The 25,873-nt window shown below is 33.5% G+C and overlaps 1 protein-coding gene across 17 annotated transcripts in view; it reads right to left on the reverse strand.

The window, feature by feature from the left end:
• Dmd (dystrophin) overlaps positions 1 to 25,873 on the reverse strand; it is a 2,110,831-nt gene that overhangs the window by 465,452 nt on the left and 1,619,506 nt on the right. For all 17 annotated transcript variants that reach the window (XM_063242792.1, XM_063242803.1, XM_063242804.1 and 14 more), the window contains one exon: positions 11,147 to 11,336. In XM_063242792.1, coding sequence (XP_063098862.1) covers positions 11,147 to 11,336 — 190 coding nt within the window. The remainder of the gene's footprint in view (positions 1 to 11,146; positions 11,337 to 25,873) is intronic.

The raw sequence follows: 25,873 nt of genomic DNA on the forward strand, positions 1-25,873 counted from the left end.
CGCCTGCTTGCAAGGCAGGTGCTTATGCCGCTGAGCTAAACATTATCTTGCTATATTGCTAAATTTCCCAGGCTGAGCTAAAAATTGAAATCCTTTTGACAGACTCCCAGAATTCTGGGACTATAGTTGTATACCACAATGTATAACTGTTACTGATTTAGGCCATGAAATATTGGGATGATTCACCGTGTAACAAAAATTACCCAGAATCTCTCTTGATCCTTTTCATAAGAATGTAGGAGATGTCCCCTGTCTTGCATAACCAGAAGTTTCTGTACTCACCGTTGTTATAATCCCTTCCCTCCCTGACTCGCTCTCCATGTCCCCCTCCTCTGAGTCCCACTACCACCAATTCTTTAAGGTCAGTTTCATAGCTTATCACCTGTTGTATTCTCATACTTCTTTACTGTTCTATGAGAGATTCCTCTTCTCAATACCTCTCCTGAAAGGCACATTCAGGAATGTCCACTCAGAAAGCATATTCTTCCGTTATGAACACACATTTTAAGAATATAAAAAAAATTTTTGAGTCATGGAAGAGAAAGGAGTTTAGAGCCACCTAATCAATCTAGTGGTTGCATCTCAATAATGACAACTGTTTTTGTCAACATCTTTCCGTAGCAGGTTAAAATGCCATGTATAATCATTTCATCTTTTAAAAGCACAGCGTACAACAGGTTTCCAATCATTTGTGAAACTACTGTAAAGACTAAAAATGCGATTTATGGAGTAACTCATTGGGATGAATACCTGATTGAGTGGTTCATAAATACCCAGGTCTCATTCTATTTGGGGTCACAGCTTTGAATTGAATTCAGTATTGAATTGTTGAACTGGGAGCAAAGGATTGAGGTGAAATGTAGTTGGCTCATGAGAGCAGGTGAAATGTTGCTTTCTGCAGAGAATAACTTTTTATACAGCTCCCAGAGAGTAATATATTTTAAAAGGTGTCAGACGTGAAAAGACATTAGAAAAGAAAAACTGAAAGCTTTAGGGAACTTAAAGTTTACATTTATAATGATTCAGATTGTTGTAAGATATAATAATAGTAATAATGAAGAGTTAACATTCTAGCAGACCTCTCAAGGACAACTACAGATGTGGGAGCAAACCAAAGTAATTTGTTCCTTTCTCACTATCAGGAAACAGACATTCTTCCATCCAGACTACTACGATCTCCACTGGGGAATGATTTATGTATCCTGTATTCATGAAACTCTTTCAAACCAGGTGTAATGACTTCTTTTACCTCTATGGGGAATGACTGATTTATGCATAGACCTTTGTTCAATAAGTTTTCTTTAAGATTGATGCTGTTAAACATGAAAAAATGTGAACTTTTTGACATTTCATTTTAATGTAATTTAGAAAACCATGTAAACTGCAAATGGACCTCATGTGGAATAAAAATCACATGCTGATAAACTAAATTATTTTGAATATTATTAGTCTTTGGCTAATACCTAAAATGTTTTTTTTTGTTAGACTTATGAAAGTAAGACGACAGATATCAAGAGGAAATTTGTTTTTAAAATACTTTGTATATGCAAAATAAAGGTTTCTTTTTTTGTTGTTACCCTAACTCAACTCTCAGAATTGTTCAGTGGGAAAGAAAGAGATTGCCACTCTTCAAAGGAAGGGATATCATCTTTTTGTCGTGAAAAGTCTGCTCCTTCAAAGAATCTTCGAGGTTAGAAAAAGGACAAAGTGATATAAAATTTTTGCCCTGTTCTGTGGTCAAATTTTTCCTGATCTTTTCAATTAAAGGCTTGAAATTACACAGATCTTGTCCAATTTCTGATGGAGATCAAAGGAAGTCAGTGAAGAGTTTCAGCCTTCTCACTCTTCAGTGCTACTGTCTCATTGAATGCATTCAGTATTAACCTGTCAGCCATCGGTGTGATTTCCTATGTTGTGCAGGCTGTCTGGGGAAAAATAAACTACTTATACAATATCTGGTGTCTAGCTAAAACAGAAGGATGGCAAGTTAATTTATTTCCCCAAGGAGGTCATTATGAAAGACAAAATATTTCTTTTTAAATTTTCCAATATAATATGTTTACTCTGAAGAATGAGGTGTTAAGGTTGTCTTGTAACAGAATACTTCAAAGAGCCTCTTAAAAATGAGTCAATATTGACATTTAAGAGCTAAAATTTATTGAAGATTATAATCAAAGCTTTTATCCCTAAACTAAGTGAAGTTCCACCACTCAAAGTGGTAAATATTTCAGGTACAGTTCATTTATTCTTCCATTTCTTATTAATTAAGTAGTTTCCCACATAAAACAAAAAATGGGTATGCCCTTCAGGAGCCTATAATGAGATGAATATATATATATATATATATATATATATATATATATATTACATGTGCATATAAAATAATCCTGAAAATCATCATGAGATCAAACTAGCTATGTTTATTAGGTGCTTACTATTTATCAGGTACTGTTTTATACACATCACACACATTAATTCATATCACCCTCATAACAACCTAAAGGTTAGTTATCATTCTCTTGGGTTTACAGCTATGTAATCTGAGATTAACTGAGAAATGTGTTCATGTTCATCAAGTAATCAGAATCACAATTTAAACTCAGGCAGGCAAACTTTGAAGCTCACAATATTCAACACTGTCCCCTCAGTCAGTCCTCACTAATAGAATACAGAAAACACTGAACACTGTATACAGGGCAGAGAAATGCCTGAGAGAACTGAGGGAGAGACAACTTGTCTTCAAGTTTGGGAACTCAGGCAACAAGGGAAGATTTTGATATGTCTTTCCTTGAAATGTGGGGAGCATCTGGGCATGCTGGGATAAAGAACAGAAATCTCAGGAGAAACGAGGTCATTGAAAGACACAAAGATGGCAGGGCTAGCTTTGATTTTGGTAGGAGCTGAGGGTACTTGACAAGGTAAAATTAAAACTGAGATTACAGAGTGAGATTTTTGGATCAACCCTAGAAAGCCACGTGAAGGAGTTTGTACAGCAATTTGAAGGCTTTGAGAAGTTCTATTAAATGTGTGAAAGGCACAATCATATTTTTAATTTATTGACAAATATTTATGAATCATTTATCATATGCCATATACTGTCTTGGGCAATCAGAATATGCAAATGAATAAAGTAAATGAAATATCTATCCTTATGGAATTTATATTCCAATTACAATGTTACAATGTAGGTTATACTCTGGGAAGTTTAACATGATGGCAATCTGCAGGTTGCACTGGAGCAACTGGATGGTAGGAAAGAGTGGAAAAAATAAAAGGGAATAAGAATATGCGTTATAGTAGTAGTAAGAGAACTGGAGAGAAACAAAAGATGTACAAGATTAAGGAGGTGAAATCCATAGATGTTTACATCTTTTAAAACTTGGTACATGTTTGCAGTACATATTGATTATATTCTTTAGGGGGAGTTAGTGCATGTAAATAACACATTTTAATTTTATTTTCATCCTTATTCTCCTCTCCATCCTCTCTCCCTCGTCTATTGGTCCCCTTCCATTTTGCTAATCCTTAGATCTTGAAAATGAACTCATGTATGAGTCAAGTGAGAAAGAGACGCGGAAATGACTATATGGCTTGAAATCTCTCTGACTGAATTAAGTGTGTAACACAACTTAATTCTTTTCTAAATCCCCTTGCTCTTCTCTTTTGTCTCTCTTCACTCTCTTTTCAATCTCCTTTCCCCAGTTTTTTTAATGTTAATAATAATAATTATTTAATGGTACTGTGATGAAGGGGATAAAGACTTGGTGTAAAATATGGCCATCAGGTCATATTGAATTTATGGTGTTAGTGAGACATTTGAATTAAGAAATGTCCCACAACTTGTAAGACGTATAGGATGAATATTGAAAAAGGATAAAGATACACAAATCAGTGGGTTAAGGGAGATGGATAGAAGATTATTTCTAGTAAAATACCTAGCACATAACCAACACTTAGGAGAGACTGATTAAATATTGAATGAAGACACTGAGATTAATGCAAACAGAAAAGAAAACCTAGAATAGATCCTCAGGGCAAGTGACAGAAAGGAGAAAATAGAGAGGTAAGGAGACATTTAGTGTAGTTTAACATTCTGTCAAGTCAAAAATGTAGCAAGTTTTTCAACCAACTGCACTGGTTAACAATAATAAAATAAGTGCAGTTTTGTTGGGTAACGAGGATGTAATGTGAACATTTAACATTTGCTAGTCATGGTGACTTCATAAAGAAGTATTTCAGCTGAAAGGCATATGCAGAATTAGGGAAATGTAAATTAGTACACCCAGTATAGAAATAACTACAGACGTTCTTCAAAACAAAACCGAACTGCTATTTGATCCAAGTACACTACTTCTTGATATATACCCAAAAGAATTAAAGTCAGCATTCTACAGAGATACCTCCATTGCCATGTTTATTGTTGCACAAGATACAATAGCCCAAGTATGGAACCAGTTTAGTTACCTAACAACAGATGAAGGAATAAAGAATATATATGTATATATTATATATATAATATATATATATATAGAGAGAGAAATGATATATTATTCAGCTATAAAAGAACAAAATTTTGTTCTTTGCAGAAAAATGGATAGCTCTGAAGATCATGTTGTGAAGAATAAGTCTAACTCAGAAAGACAAATTTTGTATGGTCTTCTTAATCTAAAAAAAATGAAAAGAAAGTACAAGGGAGACTATGATTAGAAAAGGGGGAAAATGGAGAGGGGTTAACTGTGGGTAATAGGGTGCAGAAATATGATCAAAATATATTAAACACATTGACCCCCCCAGAAAACATGTCCAGCTGGGAGAGGGTGGGTGATGGAGGGAAAGGACTGAAGTATGACATGTGCAAAGACAACTCTGTGAAAAGGAAGCCCATCAGTCTGTATAACTACTAGCACTACCAAAACATAAGTGAAGAATTACATTGAAAAATGTAAAGGAAAGATAAATGTTTCGGAAACAGAAATAGTTCCACTAACCAATGCCTTCTTATTGGTGAATGCTTTGAAATTTGCTTTTGGTAAGCTTGGGTCTTTGCAGTTAATCCCCACCCCCTTTGCTTGGAATGCTGAGTCACTATAAAGTAATGGATGGAACAGCAGGATTAATAGAAGTTCAGAAGATCAAACTTAACTTCAAATACTGACATATATATATATATTTTTTTCTGTGATTTTAGCAGAAATTATCCAATCTGTCAAATTCAGGTTTTTCTTTTGTAATAAGGGCTGAGAAGTACCATATAAGTGAAACATTAAGCATACTGCCTAGTTCATAACAAGAGGTTAATTATTATTATTTATCGTAATCATTGCATAAATATATACATTGTGTTATTTTATACAAGAAAAGTAAATATTTATTATGATAGGCTTATATTTTACATAATTGCCCTCCTAATCTGAACTAGTAAAATTTTCAAAGAAGTAACAAAAGATGAATTAACCTCTCTAATTTTACCTTATTCAACTGAAAATGGAAATAATGGCACAACATCATGAGATTTCAGTGAGAGTGAAAATAGAAAATGAAACTTAAAATATTGGACCAATTATAAAAAAATGAAAAAATTTCATCATTAATTAATATTACTTTGATCCATTGATTTTAAAGAGTGGAATATTAGATTTATAGCCTCAGTTTGACTCTTGTCTAGTAGTAATTCATAATATTAATAAGGACCTTTCACTAGATGAAAGCTTTTTCAAAGTGCTTTTATATTTATTATCGTCAAAGATCCTCACAAAATCTGTGAGGAATAAAAGATAACAGTTATTAGGGGCTATCAAAACTGACATTTCAATATGCATAATTTCTTCTTACCTCCATGGGCTTTTCTACTGGTTTGTAGATACATTATAGAATCCAACAGTGCAATTACAAAGTTATTCAATTTAGTGATTCCCTCATATTATTCTAGATAACTGCTTAATGTAATGGCAAAATCCAGAAAAGTAGGCTCTAAAGGTTTCAATATACTCAACTAAGGTTTTTCCATATTAATGGGACAATGGTACCATACTCCAGAATGTTAAAACATTATAATCAAATGACAAAACTCATTTTGTATTAAATTGAGATAATTGTTTTTTTTTCATCATTGGATAAAGGTAAAATGGATTTTACATACTTAGTCCTTCTTTCTATGAGAGATAAAGCACCAGTGCTTAACATTTGACCCATTGACTACTTTTTCTAATCTTTAAATTATTTTCACAATTTCCTTTTGGTTTCCCCATGAAATCTATGGCAAAGTCAGTATCTAAAGCAATACAATATAGTAAAAATGTGGCTTGAGAGTCTGTTCTCGAGGAATACAGCCTTCAGTAAGGGCTAACTTCTAATCCTTTTTTGATTTTGAGACTGAGTCTTTATCAGTTGCTACACTGCCAAGGCCAAACTCAAACTTGTGATCTTCCTGCCTCAACCTCCCGGAGTGCTGGGATTGCAAGCACACAGGCCCTCATACTCAGCTCTGACAGTCATTATTGAAAAGAGTTTTTCAAGATGGATACATTATTTAAATACTCTTACTTTTTTCATGGTATGAGTTTTTACATCAAAGTTGTGGTATTTCTTTATCATTTTTTCATGTTAAACATTAAGAGGAGTTCTGTGGCTGTGTCATTTTATATACCATAAAAGACAGTCTTTCTTAGTACCGATTCTGTGTAACAGTCATATTTTGGTGACACTTAGGTGCTAAAGTACCCAACATTCAAAGTTAAAGTAGCTCACAGTGTCTAGAGGTTTCAGTTCACAGTTGGCTGGCTCCAAGGCAGGACATGGCAGAATGACATTGTAGAGGATAAACAGGTCACGGCACGCAGGGTAGGCAGCAAGCAGTGGCAGCAGCTCTCTCTTTGCCCCTTATATTCCACCCAGGCCACAAAGGCGAGGCATTCTTAACCCCAGCATCACACACTTACTCCAAGCACCACACATTCTAGATCTAGTCACTTTCAAAATCTCACCTATGACCACATGAGGCTTTGTGGGGAGTGAATCTAGATACAAACCATAACAGGTATATTGCTGAGTGGAAAATCAAGGACTTCAAGTAACAATGACATCAATTTGTGTGTGGTTGCATCTAATTCTATAGTTTCCATGTTGATGTTCTTCAGTTTTGTACGTCTGTATCTATCTCTAAACTTTAAAATTCATAACCGCTTAAAAGGAATGAAATATTTTCACCTGTATTACACACACCTTTAAATAGATAGCATTCTTCACTTCTCGTCCCACAACTTTGGGAATATTTTACTAATAGGAATGTATTTCTATCATGGGGAGGGGGAGTTGAGGGAAGGCAGAATTAAAACATATGATAGTAATAAAGACAGTGAATTGAAAGGCATACCCTGAGCCATCACCTAGGTCATAGATAGAGGAATCTGCAGTATTAATTGCTCCGTAGTTCTTGCTGACCAAATGATTTTAATCACACCACTTTATGATCCTGTTTCCCAACCACATGCCCACACCCTCACCCCATCTTTATATGCTAGTTCTACAACAACTTCTCTGTGGTACTTGGAGAACCTGTTAACATTTGTGAAATTGTTGTGAAATATTTACAAAGATGCAAAGTCATCCTATTTGCACTTAGTTACTGGGGATTTTATGTTAGAACTTTGAACCATGAACATCTTTCTCAACTCTATGAGCCCAAAGAAGAAATGTTTTTAGATGGGACAAGAGTTCGATTCAATTATGAATATAGTCCTTAATTTAAAGGATAAATTTACAATTTAAAAATTCTCAAACTAGAACCTATATATATGGTGTTATATAAGAGTACATTTGTTTACAAATTCTAGTTAGACTATCAGAAGTAACAATATGCATAAGAAAAACCTTCCAACTTGAGGTAAATGGACAACTATATGTTTCCTGGATTTTAATAAGGAAAATGAAAAATCCTTTTTTGCAATATACAAGGAAATTCTCGTGTGCATATGAGTGGGATTTACCAGGTTAATTCTGAATAGAATATCTTCATAATTTTTATATGCTTATAGACCCCATGAATTATAATTGTTTCAGGGAGAATTAAATATCCAGTGAAGTGGTTGATAAACAAAAGTGATAGTCATGAAGTAAGAGCCAAAGTCTCCATATATAGAACAACTGATTGACAGTTACAGAGAAAAACACATTTTGTAGTGATGTTTTCCATCTTTCCACACAGTAACACTGATATGAAGTAAAACTTCATTGTTTGGGGTAGATAGATATATTGAAATCTATCAAGAAAGTAGCTTCTTTGGCCAAGCATTTGAAATTTCCTGCAGGTTCTCTTCTGTTTTGTTGTTATCTTTTCTCTTTTCTTTTCCTTCTTCTCCATTCTTTTCCTATCTGTTCTTTTTAAAAAATATTTAAATTTATTTTGAGATGGAGACTTGCTGTACTGCCCAGGCTGGCCACAAACTCTTAGCCTGAAACCATGTTCCCACCTCAGCCTTCCAAGTAGTGGGACTATAGGTACATACCATCCCAATTTTCTTCTTTTGTATATGAGAACTATGCTTGTTATAAAGCATGCATTAATGAATACAATGCTATCAGATTCTTCTAATGAGTCAAAATGGCATACCATGTCATTTCTTTCTTTCAGATGTAGTAAAGAAAATTGATTTTGTTCAAAGTAAAAATTCATACTAAGAAGGAATAAAAAACCAAACATTTTCATTAAGCTGAAATTAAAATCCTGAAATTCCGTACAATCCTCTAAAGTATGTTGTTTTATTTACTTTCAAGCTTGACATTTTCATTTGTTATTCATTGACCCCAGCTTCTTGACGCAGCTATATTGGTTGAAATATGTCATAAGCTATAATCAATACTTTTAGTAGTTTACAGTTTTTACCGTGGCATCTCCAAATCTTTCATCAAAACACATTATTCAACAATCTAATTAAAAATTCAAAATTGACTGTAAATGTCACTTTTATTCATAAAATTTAAACCTTAGGCAACTAGAATGCATAGACAATGCAGTAACAGCTGAGAGAGAAGGGAAAATTGTCTCTGTTTAAACCTAAGTTTGGAATTTCAGTTAATCCTACTATAGTAAAAGCGAAAATGATATATCAAGGTTTTGAGAAACTCTCAGGGAGTTTTATGAGACTTTTAAGAATAAATACAGCTAACCACTTTGACGTTAAAGCATACAAAAGGCCCTGCCTTATTTCCAAACTCTTTTTTTTTTCTCATACGTATCAGGAATATTATGTGTAAACTGCAATATAGCTTAAAAATGGAAAAAAGGTGGCCTGTTCAACACAGTACTTTATGTGAGCTAAAAACAAATTTTGGTTTGGTTAAGCAATCAAGAAAAATAAATACAAACTTTTTTAGTAATATGGCATAAACTAAACATTTTCTCAGCAAATGTCCAATTGTTTTTGAAGGAGAGATAGGAAATCTAAATATAAAATAAAGCTTATTCTCCATTTATCCACAGTAAATATAGTTAGGAACATGGCAAAATTTTCTTTTAATGATTTAGAATCTTACAGTTTGTCTTGCTGAAGAGTCTATATATGAATTTTTATTGTATACTACTATAGATAAGTACAAAATGTATGACATAATAGATACACCATTGCCCTCGACCATGTCTTCACTATTTTAAGATAAATTTTATTAAGTTCCTAACATTAACTTATTTTTCAGTAATTATGTTTTAATTATTTTCAAAGTAATCTGCTAAAAATCTACTTGATCAAAGTTGTGTTATTTATTGACCATAGCTATGGGGAAAATGGAAACCTATGTATTTATTAGAATTCTAGGGTAGCTGTATGAACATTTATAAGATAAAGTAAAATTGTATTTATTAAGTAGCATAAGCCAATGTTAAAGCAGTATATCATCTAACTATTCATCTAAGAGTGAGCAAAAAAAATAATCTAAATTTGCATTACTTTTACATACTAGTACAAGCCACCACGGGAGATATCTGCAAAACTTAAGTCAGGTAATGTTTTAAATAAATTACCTCCAAAGGATCAAATAAATGTAACATTAACTCACATTGTGGAGGAGCAAGTAGGGTCAGAACAGGTTGATAAAGCAAGAACACTCTATAAATTGCCAGTGTCATCTACTCTATGCAGGAAAACAGCAAAGTACACACAATATATCAAAACCAAACAAAGCAGAAGGTGAGGGAAGCCACAAGAAACAGAGAGAAAGAAACTTTGCACGCTGTAATTCGATTTTGGAATTATTTTTCAACCTGGGATATACTATCACTTTCTTCACAATGATTTAAAAATGTGAAAAGAATAACATTAATTCGAAAATTCATCTTATTATTCTAACATATCAAATTGTATTTGCCATGCTAGTAAAGTTCTTCTATCACATCAAAAAATCAACTACACATAACCAAATCCCATAATAGCTCAAGAAAATTATATCAGTTATGGAGGTGTAAACTTTAGGAGCCTCTTTTAACTGCAGAATATGATTTTCACCAAGACTTCATTTTAAAAAGACTATCTTAAAGTTCATTTTTCAGTTTATGCATATGGAACTTTATAGCAATAATTTTTTGTTTCTAGGAAAAACAATTGTCTGAAAATTGTATGATCATTAAGTATGACAAATTTAGCCATCTCATTTTTATTTACACAGATCGTGTTTGGAAGAAACTACGGAATGCCAGATTAACATTTCAAAACATATTTGAAAGTAATGAAGAGAAACTGATTCAGTTAGCAACGCTAAATAAAACAGAAAATTCATACAGATGCTTTCTCTGTAAAATATTAAATAAACACTCAAAATGGCAACCTTTTCAATTTAATAAAGCAATCTCTAAACTTATTTTTTGGTGTAAATCAAGTTTCTGCTCGATCAAAGGTCTGATCTTATATGCAAGTGCTATGTTTTGTTTCTCTCTGTGAGTCAAAAATATGCACTGTGCAGAAGATCAAGGTAGGAAATAAAAACACAAATGAATCTTCCTCTTCCTCTGCCTCTCACCTCCTTGCCCAAATGCTGAAATATATCAGCCTGTAAAATGACTAGGCTATTTTCTGCCCACCTTATCAATTACAAGTGCAAATGCTAAAATTTTTTAAACTGGATTCACAAGAGTGCTAAAGTGAAAGGCTTCACTTACTTGCCACTGTTTCATCAGCTCTCTGACTCCCTTGGAGTCTTCTAGCAGCCTCTCCTTATGGGTAGCATCCTGTAGGACATTGGCAGTTGTTTCAGCTTCTGTCAGCCAGGCCAGAAACTTCTCCAGGTCCAGGGGGAACTGTTTCAGTAATCTATGAGTTTCTTCCAGTGCAGCCTCTCTCTCATTCACTCTGCAAGGAGACAAATAGTCAGATGCAATCCTCAAACATCAGAATGGTTCACCTAGTGAACTTCAGCCAAGATGGGTTTTGCTACAGCTCTTCTTTTAAACAGCAACTAGAATACCATGCTTTCCATTTGCTTTCATTTCTATTTAACTCAAAAGGCTTCTAGGAAGGGATGCAAGAATATTAACAATGAGTGATAAGCACAGATTTCTATAAATCCTCTCTATATAAATGGTATCACAAAACACAAAACTTTAGACATTTGTAAATCATATATAGAAATTCAAAAGTATCTTTTTAAAATTTTGTAGATTGTGCTGGTCAATTCTGAAAACTTATTGTAATATACAACAAAAGTTGAAACTAATGTTTGTAGGGAAACCCTAAAATCCCTCAGGAGGCCTATCTTTGATGTTACCCTGAGGCAGGAAGACAGGATTACATAAGCAACGAGAAAAGTCAAGAAGCTACAAACTGATAGTTGGAAGGTGAATATCAGAGGGGAAAAATAGAGGGGAGGAATTGGAGGACAAGGGAGAAAATGACTAACAGTAAGAAAAATAACATTTCATAGAAACCACTGCATACAACATCATTTTTGCATGATGTTATAACTTTTGAGTTAGGTTCATATTTCAATATCTGACAGTCATGGAGCTGAGGCTATTATCCAAAAGAAAAATGCTATGTGTAATGGAAAAAAATGGAGCTGGGTTTCAATTCCTACTGTCCCTTGCCAGTTATGTTACATGACAAGTTACAAACCTCTATGATTTCTCATTTCCTCATCTGCAGTAGATATTGCTGTGATGGGAATCAAATATAATGGACACAGGTAAAGTTGAGCTCCTTGAAGTTACAGTTACTCAAACATTATAGTTTCTCAAAACTCTTTTAGAAGGATAAAACAAATTCCCCAGTGACACAAAAATCTTTAGAAACTCCTATTTTCTGGTTATAAATATATATGTTATATATAAATACAGCCTATATATTCAAATGCATGTATTGTGGATATACACATATAACTTCTGCAAACATCTACATAACAATAGCTCAGGAGGGAAAATTGCCTTAGGCAGTAACAGTCTCATCTAAAAAGAGTCAGGTAAATTTTGTCTGCAATGAGGAAATTAGTACTCTATTTAAATGCCTTATTTGCCTTCTACAACCACACAAACACTTTCTGGGATTAAACATAAGCTAAAAATGGATTTTAAAAAATTGAACACTTAAATATGATACACACTGCTTGTTAAGATGTGATTGTCAATAATTACGCAAAACTGCAATTTATTTCAGAAGCAGCTTTATCATGGGATGTGCAAACCAGGCAATAAACAACTCCTGCCAACCCAGCGGCAGCAAAGCCCCCGGAAGCGCTGTTTATTCATCATGGGTGAGGCTTTTGCTGAGTATACAGTCTTCCACAGTGTAGTTGCTGTACTCATTCTAGATAAAAATCTTCTGTCTGCATTAACTGGTGGAGACTACAATAGGTTTATTAGGATCCAGCTATTGGAAAAAAGTAGGCATTGCACTAAGCGATTTATCAACTCCTAAATAAAAGTTAATATCGTACAGCTGAAAGGCATCATTTTCTGGTTGGGCAAAGAAGTTAAACTTCATAGAGCTTGAGGGCTAACCTGGGCTTCCAGCTGTTATCTAGTAGGTAAACTGTCAGTACAAGGAGAGATATCAAAATCATCATCTATTTAGCAGGATTTCAAAATTGCAAAACATTGTCATAGCTCTAAAATACTGTTACAACTAGGCCTGGGACATACAGGTGGAACCCTGTGTCACTGTTGCTGATTGACCATTCTTGACCTGCCAGAGAGACAATTTCATCCAGTTTGCAATGACTTACTTCATCTCCAGCCCAAAATTTGGGAGAGAAGTAAGCTATCACATTGCAGAAGACAGCCAGGTTAGACACTAACATATTTTCTAATACATTCCAATTTCAAACAAAGTAAGAGGATAATATGAAACTGTCCCATGACCGTGAGACAGAACATCAGATAGTATGCATTTTATTATCTTCATAATGAGCTAGGCTTCATGGTTCTTAGCTCCTCTGTCCTTAATCTAGAAACACTGCTTACCCTCCGTTTCCAGAGAAAGTAACTAGTAAACAATTTTTACAGAGTTATTTGCAAAGCACAATGCACATAAATAAAATGAGAGGGTTCTACCCAGACAATGAGATTTCCAGCCAAATCTGACCAGTGAATTTACCGCTTTGTAAATTACACCCTTAGGGAAGAAGCATAACTCTTTTAGGACAGTAAGGCACCATTTTCCTAAATGATACCCTTGTGGTTGAAATATTGACAACATCACGCTGGATATTTTCTAATTTAGGAAACACTTTAGAAAAATCTAATGGCAGTAACAGCAGAAAATCTCTTCAAATGAGCTCTTTTACAATCTTTTTGGATCATAGGTGAGACTGTTGTTGCCTTTGTGTTTGGGATTTTAAAAACTACAAACTTTCTCCTGGGTTCAATACATGTACTCTGAAGTACTAAATTATAACTGTGCCAAGTCTAGACTAGAAATGAGTCAAGGATACTTAATTTCCATGTTTGTGCTTTCAAAATGGCTCTAAATATAGCCCATAGTTTTTAATTTTCCTTAACCATATGGCTTTGAGTGGCTTACATGATAAAAAATACAAAAATGAGACTATGAAATAAAAGAATGGCTTAGAATAAAACTAAAAAGTGTGACCATTATTTTTTAAATTCCTTTGTCCAACTTATCTGACGATAGACATTGGCAAAATTTGATTGGATTTTAAAAGTAATAATAATCACATATTAGAAGTGGTAATAATACCTTAGAAATAGAATATTGTACTGTTTAAGTAGCTTTTATATAACAGAGCTTAGTCATCAGCATTTCTAGCTTTATAATACATACAGCAAGCTGAAAATGTGATGGAGTAAGGAGTGGTATGGTGATTTGAAATGGTTTTTATTTTATTCGTAACAGAACCCTGTATCTTTCTCAGTATATACATAAAGGCAATGTAGAATAGTGGTTCTCAAAGTACAGTCCTTAGATCAACAGTACCAGACTTCGTGAAGAGCTATTAGAAATGCAGTTTCTCAGGGCTCAGGATAGAGCTACTAAATCAGAAACTGTAGGTGGAGTCCACAAATACCTTGCAGGTATTTCTAACATAGGTTAAATTTGAGAATCACTGCTGCTGGGAATCAAATTTTGAATGGATGCTAAGCTGAGCGGCTCAGGTTTCTCTTCAGAACTGAATTACTTCTTGCCCTAGCTGCTGGCTAACAGTCCTCAGCTGCCAGCCCTATTTCAGAACAGCTAAAGAGAGCTGCCTAACCCTTTTGTCCTTGTGACAGACTGCGCCCATTGAGTGGTCAATGCCTGATGTGTGGGTCATAAAATTCTGGCTCCTCTGCTCCAACCAAGACAGTTCTAAAGGGCTGCTCTAGCTCCTCTGGACAAGGGAGGGTGGGCCAGTTGATGTAGTGATACTGTGATACTTGCTTGGTAGCCAAGCTTCTCTTTCTGCAATATACTGCTTTTTTTCCTTTCCTCTCCTCATAGATGTTTTGCCTGAGAACATTCTCCAATAAAACTTCTGGACATGAATTGCTTCTCAGGATCTGCTTTTAGGGAAAGCTCATCTGCTGAAGTGTGAAGCTAAGGAAGATTTTTTTTTAAATTACCAAATAAATGCAAATGGAGAAATATACAACTATTTTCACAGGCTGTGGTACCAAAGGGGGACATAATGGAGGATTCTTACACTCAGCAATTGTGCCTTAAAGATTTCTGCACTTCTGGTGGCAATTTAAGATCTGTAGGTAATGGAGATTCACAACACCAGTTAGAAGCGAGAATGCACCAAAAGGGCAAAGTGCTAGAAATATAAAGATTAGCACAACTGTCTATCAGCCAAAATAGTAGTCATCCAGGAACAACTCCACAAGAAGGTGACAGAAAGTATATATTGGGATCTCCTTTGTATTTTTATAAACCAATTATCAATGAGACAATAAGTATACTCTGATTTGTCATTAGACAGATGCAAATATCATGCTATGTGTATTAGTCAGCTTTTCTATTTACTGAGGCAAAGTACACAACACCCACAATTTAAATGGAGGAGGAGCTTTATTTAGGTCACAGTTCTGGGGATTCAGTTTGTGGCTTAATGGCTCCAAGGTAAAAATATGATGGCAGAACATGGTGCAAGCTGCTCACCTCATGGCAGCCAGAAAACAAAGAAAGATGGAGGAGCCAGGGAGGAAGACACAGTCCCCAAAGGCACACCTCTAGTAATGTCCCTCTCTCAAACAGGCCCCACTTCCTAATAGCACATTCACCTATGAATCCATCAATGCATCAGTCTACCATAGAATATGGCAATCCCACGACCCAGTCACTTTTTGAAAGCCTCACAAGCCCCAACTCTAAACCTATTTGGCTGTGTGGATGGGGGCATCCTAGATCAAAACTAAAATACCATCTCTTTCTATGAAGTCAAAATCACCTGTGTCTTATTGACCAACCCAACACAATAAAAAAGAAAAAGATAAAAGGAGTGGAAATTTGTTACTTTTCAAGTTAAGGCTAAAGAGCTTAATGATTTCACTATTAGATATATGGGTAAAAAATTTAACAATGCATTGTATTGCGTTTGTGTGTGTACGTATAATCAAATATATTCATTGAATATTTTTAGCAGTAAAAGGAGCTCAATATAATATAGAAGGTTATTTTGTGCAGGTGTTGCTGTAAGTATGACCAAATTGGGGAAATGCGAAGTGGTCAGTCTCCTAGTTTATTTTCATTTTAACCACTTTTTTTTTTTCCTATGATGCTTTAGGTAAAGGCTTAAGATTATAATTTGTTTTCTTTTTCTTTGGTCAGATATAGGTCAGATAGAATGAACACCTTACCAGTATATGAACTTCAGACCAGGCAGTTTCTTGTAATGCTAAATATTACTCATAAGCTAAGCTAACCGAAGTTCAAATTCTCAAGTACTGCTAGGGTCCTTTCTAGTAAATGCATTGTATTTGGTTTTTTAAAACAAACTTATTGTACTTTCAAGAATTTTGTTCCCGATACTTTGCTTCTCTCTTTCTTTACATACTTTCAGTTAAATATTTCATTTACTCCTGGTAACTTTAGCCTCTAAGCAGATTATCTTTAAATCAGAACCTCATTCATATTTCCACTTATTTATGAATAGCTCATTAATAAATTAATAGATGCCAGGATTTATGCTTGATGATACTGACATAGAATTCACTATGAAGTGAACTTTACCACTGAATATATTCAAGTATAGTAAAGGAGACAGGTAAAAATAATGTGATCAGAGATATGAACTACCCACATTTCTTACTAGTAGCTCAAATATAATATACATCACTGTATTGATGAACTTCTATCTCAATTTGCCTAACAAGTGGTAAATGTATCTTAAATATTTTTGTCTTTTCCTATCATGGGAGGTGGAAATCATCTAGCTGGCATATATCTCAAAATATAGCAATGGATAATCAACAAAATTTGCCTAATTGAACTGATGTTCATAAAAATAAGAAACCTTTCAGAAACAAGGCAGTTTATCACTTCTTTCATTCTGCTCTGGGACAGACTGATTCTGAGAGAACTGAAATGGGTTTTCCAAGATGCTATAAAAGTAGGTGATATAGTTGGGATCATAGCCAAACTCTTGGATCCTAGAAAAAAAGTTTTACTATGTCACAAGGTAGATATCAGTGTCCTATCCTTTCTGATATGTTCGTCATAACAAAAGACAGAAAATTACAAGTAAAGTTGTTCCACTGAGTTCTGGCCTTCATTTTAGAGCCCAGGTTTATCATTATGTCACTTCACCATAAGTACAGTTGCTGAAACATACAAATACCTATACATACAAAGAGAAAAATATTATATTACCCCAACTATAGCAGAAAAGATCTAGCTGGTCTGTGGCTCAAAACAAAAAAAAAAAATCATTTTCAACCCAAATTTGAAGGTTTGCTGTTCACTGACATATGCATTAAGGAGGTTTTCATCCCTTCTCTCCTGAGGTCTAGTACAAAATTACTCAAACTCTCCAGAGTTAATTGGAAACCATGACCTAAATGTTCCCAAAGTATTGCTGATTAGTTCTCAGAAAACTCATTCCCATTTTTTGTCACCCCAGACATCACAGGATGACTTTTTAACATGTGCGGTGGCAACACACTTGCACAGAAAATAGATTAGTCCTCCAAAGATAAACCACAGCTTTGAAGCTACCTGTGTAAACTTCTTTCATGATACAGACATTTTGGGGAAAAATTATCTATATTTTATCTTTAGGTAATAAGAGTGTGTAGACATTATCACCACACAAAGAATATAAAATACATATGCCATCTCATTTTTAGCCATATGAAAGTTTTTAAAATTTGATATTTGCAAAATACATCACACGGGCAGCAACCATAATTATGTCCTCCCTCTAAAACTAATGAGACATTTTTAAAAATAAAGTATTAGGAGACAACAGTAAAAATGTGCTTTCCTCTATTCTTTGCATTATTTATTTGATTTGTGTTTGTGTCATAAATCACTGAGAAAAAGTGGCTGATGAAAGAAATGTACACAGTATTATGAAAAAATAAAACACATATTTTTTCTCTTGTATTATTAGGGAGATTAATATTCTTTAAACTCTGATCTGTAATTTTATATTTTCTAATGCTACAATGCCAAAAGGTACTATTTGAGGAAGCAGAAATACAAGGTTGTAACTTATTATATTTAGTTTGGTTCCTAAACAGAGATTCAAAATATTATCTTAGACATTTATATAACTACAAAAGATCTTTAGAAAAACACAATTAACATTAACTTCCAGATACATACAAATTTACATTAGGATTGGATTAATAGTTGGATAAACTTTCTGCTCTAAATAAATTCTCAACGATCTGAAAAATGTGAATCTTTAAGTTAGCTTTGATCACTTGTGGTACTGATCACATTTTTTAAAAAGGTGTGTATCCTCATTTTGATAAAATACTTTAAATGTTTTTCTGCTATAAAAAAGATAGGTGAAAAATAGTATTGAAACTAATTAAAAAAGCATGCCCAAGATCATCTCTTTGAAAAATCTCCTAAGACTGTGCAGTTAAGCAAATACATATCCTCATGCACCGTGACTTACAGAAAACCAGAACTGTGAATTGTCAGATGTTGATACATAATAATCAGAAGACAGCAAGACAGGGAGATTCAGTTTCCTAAGATCAAACAGCCAACACATAGTAGATTCACTTTAAAGGAAAGACGTGCTAAAAATATATCATGAACAAAAGGAATGAACTTAATAGAGTTGAATCAGTGAAATTTGGAAGGAGAAGTGATATTGATAATTTTTGATATAAGCTTTCAACTATGGTGTCTAAGTATTTGTGACTTTTATTACCTAGTTTCTTATTCAACACTCTTATTGTTAACAATATTTTTTTAAAAAGGAGTCTTTATATTTAGTGATTTTTGTTATAATATTTTACACTAAAATGGTATCTTTTAGACTTCAGGGTCTTCCATAAATATCATCTCCTTTGATATTTTTAAGTAGCCTGGTGTGGATAGTGGAGCAGGCTGTTCCTCTGAACAGGTTATAGATGAGAAACTTTACCTTTAGGAAGGTTGAATGAGTTTCCCCAACATATGGCAAGAGCCAAAACATACAATACAGATGTTACCTCTTTAAAAAATGTCACCTCTCAAAATAGACTTGCCGATCTCCCTGTGAGGTAAATATGATGAACATGAATATATTACTATTTGCAAAAGTCCTTTGATTTTGTGACTATATGAATTGAATTAGGATTAATGTATTTATATAGAAAGATAAATAAAGTGTTTATTCCTTTGATTATCATCTTCAGCTGCCAATTAAGAGACATTAAAAAAAACACTACACTTTGGACTGAAGGTAGGCTTGAGAATTTTATTTTAAAAGATGGCATTATAGTCAGTTATTACATATTTTACTTCTTACAAAAGAATGGAAATCTAGTGTATACAGTTATGATTTCATAATAACTTAATAAATGTTAATGCTTACTGTGAAAATCAATACATTTTTGAAATGTACATTAAAATATCTAATATAAAGATCAAATACTTCATACATTTCTCTACTAGAAATTATATAGTAAAATAAATATATTTTTATAAGATCAGCTGAGAAATGAATTAATCTCTCAAAAATAACTCGTTAGATTTAAAAAAAACTGTCCTCTAATTTTATATTTATTTTATTGACAGGTATGATTTACAAGATGTGGGATTACACATATCTTCAGTTAATTAAAACTTATCAAAATAAAACTTTAACATTTCCTTTTTTTAACTGTAATTATCACAGAGAAAATTACATTTAAAAAGCCCTAGGTACTTTGAAACACATTGGTCTTTAAAAAAACAATTAAAATTTATGAAGAACAGCAATAAATTAAGCGTTTTTCAATTAGAGTTAAAACACAGAAGGAATGAATCTGAAGGCTGCACCTGATTTCAAGGATTCTCTGGCTTACAAATATACTACTTACTATAGTATCTATATCACCATCAACTTACTATAAATTCAGAGCAAAAATCCAGGTTACCCTTTCTAGCATTTAACACACATTCAATTAATTAGGTTCAAATCAGTGCACCTAGTGTGAATCAGGCAGTTTCTAAACCACAACAACAAAAATGATCTCACAATCCTTCGTTCTTAAAAAACTTGAATTTCTTGATGTGATTTTATTAAATAATAATTTGTATCGAATTTTTAAATTCATATATTGCTTTTGAGTAAATTACTTCAGTCACAGCAATAATTTGTGGATAGAGTTTTTGCAACAGAAACCAGGTTTTATAATGGGCTATTCTTTGGTTATTACTAAGGTGTTTAAAAAATGAGCATGAGCAATTTTGACTAGAATTGTGTTTTGCTTTGTAGAAGTATAAATATTAAATCTTTGGAGTTTGCATCTTTAATTGAGTTTGATACTAGTAATGAAAGGGTAAGCAGTTTTACTAGGTAACTATATTTAGATATGAATGACTGAATTTATTCTTCTTGTACGAATTTCTTTTGAATTTTTAAAATGTACTACTGCAAAGAAGGTGAATTTAACATTTTTAGGCATCCTGAAAAAAAAGAGGTCAGAAAAAAGAACTTTGGTCTAAATTAGCCTATTATTTTGGCAAATTTCCAGATTGAGTATAAGTGTGACCCTGGCCCAGAGACATTAAGTATAGGAACAGCCTTAGAAGTCATCCTGTCCAGGCACTCATTTGGCTTCTGTAACCCAACATACTCCTACCCTCACTGCTACTCATCAGCTATAAATTTAATAGGCATCTTTTTTTCTAGCTCTACCCATGTTCTATCAAAATCACCGTGTGTCAAAAAAAGAGAAGAAAACCTTGTGGCACCAGAGATCTTCCTTTCCCACTTGACACTGATCAATTAATTGACAACAATTGTGTAAAAGCATGAACTGGCTTCTAAACTATCCAAATTACCTTGCATCTAGCTAATATATCTCCAACTTATTTACAGGAATACAACGAAAGATATTGCCAAATACTCTGATGAAATGTAAATAACTACCGTGTTTTGATTACCTATCTTATAGGTTTATTTTCTGTGCATACAAGCATATATGTTTGCTTTACTAAATTACTGATTAAACTTTTGAAGAAATTAGTTCATATTTCTCTTAAAGTGCATATATAAGTAGCACTTAGGATTTTAGAGGTCTTAGGTAGCAATAGTAACAATGACATTAATAGAAATAATATTTCCCTTGATTTTTATATAGACTTTAACTTCATTTGCCATCTAATTGGAAAGAAATTCATACAGCTTTAGGAGTTGAAAAGAAAAAGAAGGGTGACACATTGTTCTTTTATAGAGAGCATGCCATTTAATAGAGAAAATATCAATGAATTATAGCAGCAGTGATAATCACACAATTTTTAAGATTTGGCTAGATTATCATAACTGGATTTTCCATTCAGTTTTGTGATAGTGACAACTTTATCAACAATAAGTAGGTTATATTCTAAAAGAGAACATTTAAAAGGACAGTGGGGTTTGGACATTTATATATGAGAAAACCTTATTCCTAAGTAACTATACTTGGACCTTAACTCAGATTTACACATAGCTACCCTGTAAAATAGTTTCTTAAGGTTATAATAGACATTGAATTCACAGGAATGCAATGAATTGCTCTGAAAATCCAAGGAATATTTTACTTCTTGTTGTCATCAATTTTACTAATACTTTTAGAAAATTTCACTACAGAAGGCCAACACTGCACATAGTACTTGAGCCAATATACAACATGCCAGTGTCACTCTTGCTTCTGTCAATATCAGATTCATAGTATCATCACCTACAAACTTCATCTGGGTTTAGAGTGATTGTGTCTCAGTTACTGTACACTAAGTGGCACATTATTTTTACTGTAAGTCATCATTTCTCTATATAATTGAGGTTTTGTCATCTTAAAAATTGTGTACCTGGATATGGTACATTCTTGCTATTTTGGCTTATGATAATATACAGGGTATTGCAGAGTATTTATCACTCACAGAAAGAAAAGGGATTGGCATTAGGTCTGAGAAATGTGCAAGCTGCTATAGAGAGCCATAGGGAAATTTCAAGATGAAGGACACCACACTGAAAATAAATTAATATTATTTTAGAAAGAATAAGGATGTTTCCCTCCTGTGCATCTAATCTCTGATCCTTACAGCTCCATAGAGAGTGGAGTAGCATTTTCAAGATTGCTCTCTTTTACAGCCAGCTGTGACTCTCGGTGAACCAGAGGTCTACTTCATATACGAACCTGAATTAAAAACAGCCAGCCCTGTAAGGCAGGACAGAGCCCACATTCTTGATTACATTTGACACAATAATCATCATCATATCTTAAGGCTCAAATCAGTCTGACAGTGCTCAACTCAGGGCTGCTTCTTCCAATTAGCTGGAAATTGCAGCCCAGCTCATCTTCTAGGGAGTAAGTTTACGTTTACAATTTTGCTGTGGTGAAAAGGCAGTGAATGTGATGGAAGGAGCAAAGCAACTTTCGAACTTACTCAGTAACTATTTTAAGTTACTGAAGTCTGCAAATCTGTTCTGACATGAATGAAAAAGTAATGTTTGTTATCATTTTTAAATACTCAAAGGTTAAGGCATATAGGAAATAAGGGGAAATAGACACATACTCTGAATATTTTCAGTTATTTTCCAAATGAAAGCTTTCAGAAGGAATGGTCTTTTTTGGTAAAAGCCTTTAAAATACTTTTTAAGAATGGTTAGGTACATATAATTTGAAATTGAAAGTGAGTAATACTAAGATCCTAGGAATAAATTTCTATTAAAACTGTGTCTATATGACATAATGTTATCTCATTACATTTCTGATTCAAAATTATTTCTCTTCTTCACTTCTAGGGGAAAATAATCATGGATGCACGAACACTTTACGTCTTCAAGTAGAATATATTTGTGTGCAGATCGACACAGTTTACACACTGCACGGAGAAATGTGCAATGACAAGGTAATCATACTTTATGGTAGCTGTGTTGAATATTTTTTCAAATAGCAATGCCCTTACATACCATCTTGTAAGTGAATACTAGTATGGATTTGGAATAGAGAAATACAGAGATGAAATAAAAGAGGAGTCTATAAAATTAGAAAAATACTGATGAGCAAGAGATCTGGAGAAGTAAGACAATTCTGGGGAAAGCTGAAATATAAGGGATGATACAGCCACTAGGGATGGGGGAAGATGTGGGCCAGAACAGGTGTGCAAGACCTGACAAAACCCAAGAGCCCCCAAGAAGCAAATGTCAACAACAAAGGGAAATACCGTGAGACTAAAATGAATATAAAAAGGATTATGGTGGAGGGCAAAGTTAAGGACAGGAGCTCTAAGAAAGTAGCAGAAATAAGACATAAGGGAGGAAATTTGGTAACAGCAATATTTCTTTGAAATTGATTATTGCTAAATAGCCCTAACATTTCCTTCAAGAGTATGTTCAATTCATATCTCTAAAAAGGAACCATTTGTGTTTCTTAGAGTATAGTTATATTTATTTTGATTTAGGATAGATTTTTAAAGTATGGTTTCTGACGCAAATTAGACTACATGCTTTATTTCCTTCAGGAAGAAAAGCAAGACTATTAAATCCCATAAATGTTCATCTACTGTACATACTAGCATCTAAGTGAATTCTGCTCCAAATCTTTGTGATATGCCTCATTAAATAAAATGTTAGTGCTTTCCAATGAATTAATTGATGGTTTTAGAATTATTCAACAATCTGAGTTGCAGAACCAACATTTTTATAGGCTCTGTTCTCCTTTACAAAACAAAGTCTACTTTTTTGTTGTCAAAATAATGAAATTCTCAAAAGTTGTGATTTTAGGAAAATAAAAATAGCCTGTCAGCCAACCACTGTTTAACATTATCTAGCAAAATTACACACTCACATTTTATTAAAACTATAGACTCTGCTAGGCTAAGTATCGTAAAGTTAACATGTATTTAGTGAATTTTGGAAAAATAATCAGAAAAAACATTCGTGAAAAAAAGGCATTTTGAATTTTATATTCTCTTACATTACCTAAGAGTGTTTTTCTGAATGCTAGCATGGCTGAATTTGAAATCCTTGAGTGACTGTTACTTATTTTAAAGTATTTGGACCACATTTTAAAACATTTGGCTCATTCTTGTGCTGGTATAATTATTTGTTTTTAAATAGAAAAAAAGTAAAAAATAGTAAAACAGTTTCAAAACAGACTAGGAGAGTGACAATAATCAACACATTGTGTATTGTTAAATTCACAATAGTTGTTCAGAGTACAAGATATAAGCATGAAACACTGACCAAAAACATTTCCCCTCAATGAACCAAGAGAAACCAGTTGTATAATTATCTTAGGTGTCTTCTATGTATGTATGTATGTATATATATATATATATATATATATATATATATATATACTTCCTTTTCTCTTTCTTCCTTTCTTCTTTCTCTTATCACAGTGATTCTTTCCTTTTGAACAATTTCTTCCTTATTTGTAATATCTACTGTAAATTTTTTTATCTTGTTTTCTCTTTCAGATTCTCACGCTAGTGAGACCCTATGATGTTTATACATGTGGTCCTGGTTTATTTCACTTCTGAGTATGGTCTTGAGTTGCATCCATTTACCTATAAAGGTCTCATTTGTCTTTTTATAGCTATGTATTATTCCATTATATTTAGACTTTTTTGATATTGAAAATCAAACTGATATCACACTTGCCTGACAGGCACTGTGCCACTGAGCTATATTCCAGGCCCGAGTATTCCATATAAGAAAAAAAGATTATATATATCCATTCCTTAGCCGATGGACATTTGGGTTGTTTCCATAGATTTAGCTATTACAAATTGTGGTTCTATAGTTCTTCTGGGAAGATTACCAGAAGAGGAATCCTGGATCAAATTGGACCTCTAATCCTAATTTTAGAAGAAATTTCCACACTGATTTTCAAATGCTTGCACCAGTCTACACTCCCACCAAGAGTGGAGGATGGTTCCCTTTTCTCCACAGTCCCTCTAGCATCTGCTATTGTTTGTTTTCTTGATGTCAGCCATTATTTCTGGAGTGAGATGGATTCTCAATGTTGTTTTAATTTGTATTTCTCGAATTACCAGTGAAATTGAATATTTTTTATATATTTATTTGTCATTTGTATTTCATCTAAGAAGTGTGCATTCATGTCAGATGCCCATTTTTGGATTTGGTCTTTGAATTTTGGAGGCCTGATTTTTTTTCATTTTTTTTTTTTTGAGATAGAAGTCTTTTGTCTGAGGAACACTTGGCTATAACTTTTTCCCACTCTGTGGGTTGTCTCTTCCCACTGTCAGTGATTTCTTTGGTTGTGCAAAAGCTTTTTAATAAGGTGAGATTCCATTTGTTGATTGTTGTATTTCCCATGTGGTCTTGCTTGTATTCATGAAGTCTCTGCCTACGCCTATGTCTTCAAGATTCCTACTTATTTTCTCTTCCAGTATATTTAGTGTTTCTGTTTTAATATTTAGATCTTTGATCCATGTTTACTTTACTTTAGTGCATAGTGATAGACATGGGTCTAGTTTTAGTCTTTGGCATGTGGAAAGCCAGTTTTTTCATGCTGGTCAAATTTTTCTCAATAAAAAAAGTTCTCTACAGATATTAGGCTCACCAATTAATCAACTGATTTGATTTAGTTGATTTCAAGAAAAATCCTAGTGATTACAATAATACACACCACTTCTAAAAAGCATACAATATGATTACTGAACAATTTGATCTCTTCCTCATTAATGTTCATGGAAACTTAGTTGTAAATTACATTTGTGAGCTACAGAATGGGATTACTATTCTTAATCCAATCCTCCATTATTGTTACTTTGCTGTACAAGTTCTGGGAGTGCAA

Source organism: Cavia porcellus, unplaced genomic scaffold (assembly GCF_034190915.1).
Source record: "Cavia porcellus strain 051 isolate PalLab524CR breed Dunkin Hartley unplaced genomic scaffold, mCavPor4.1 scaffold_33, whole genome shotgun sequence".
Classification (NCBI taxonomy): Eukaryota; Metazoa; Chordata; class Mammalia; order Rodentia; family Caviidae; genus Cavia; species Cavia porcellus.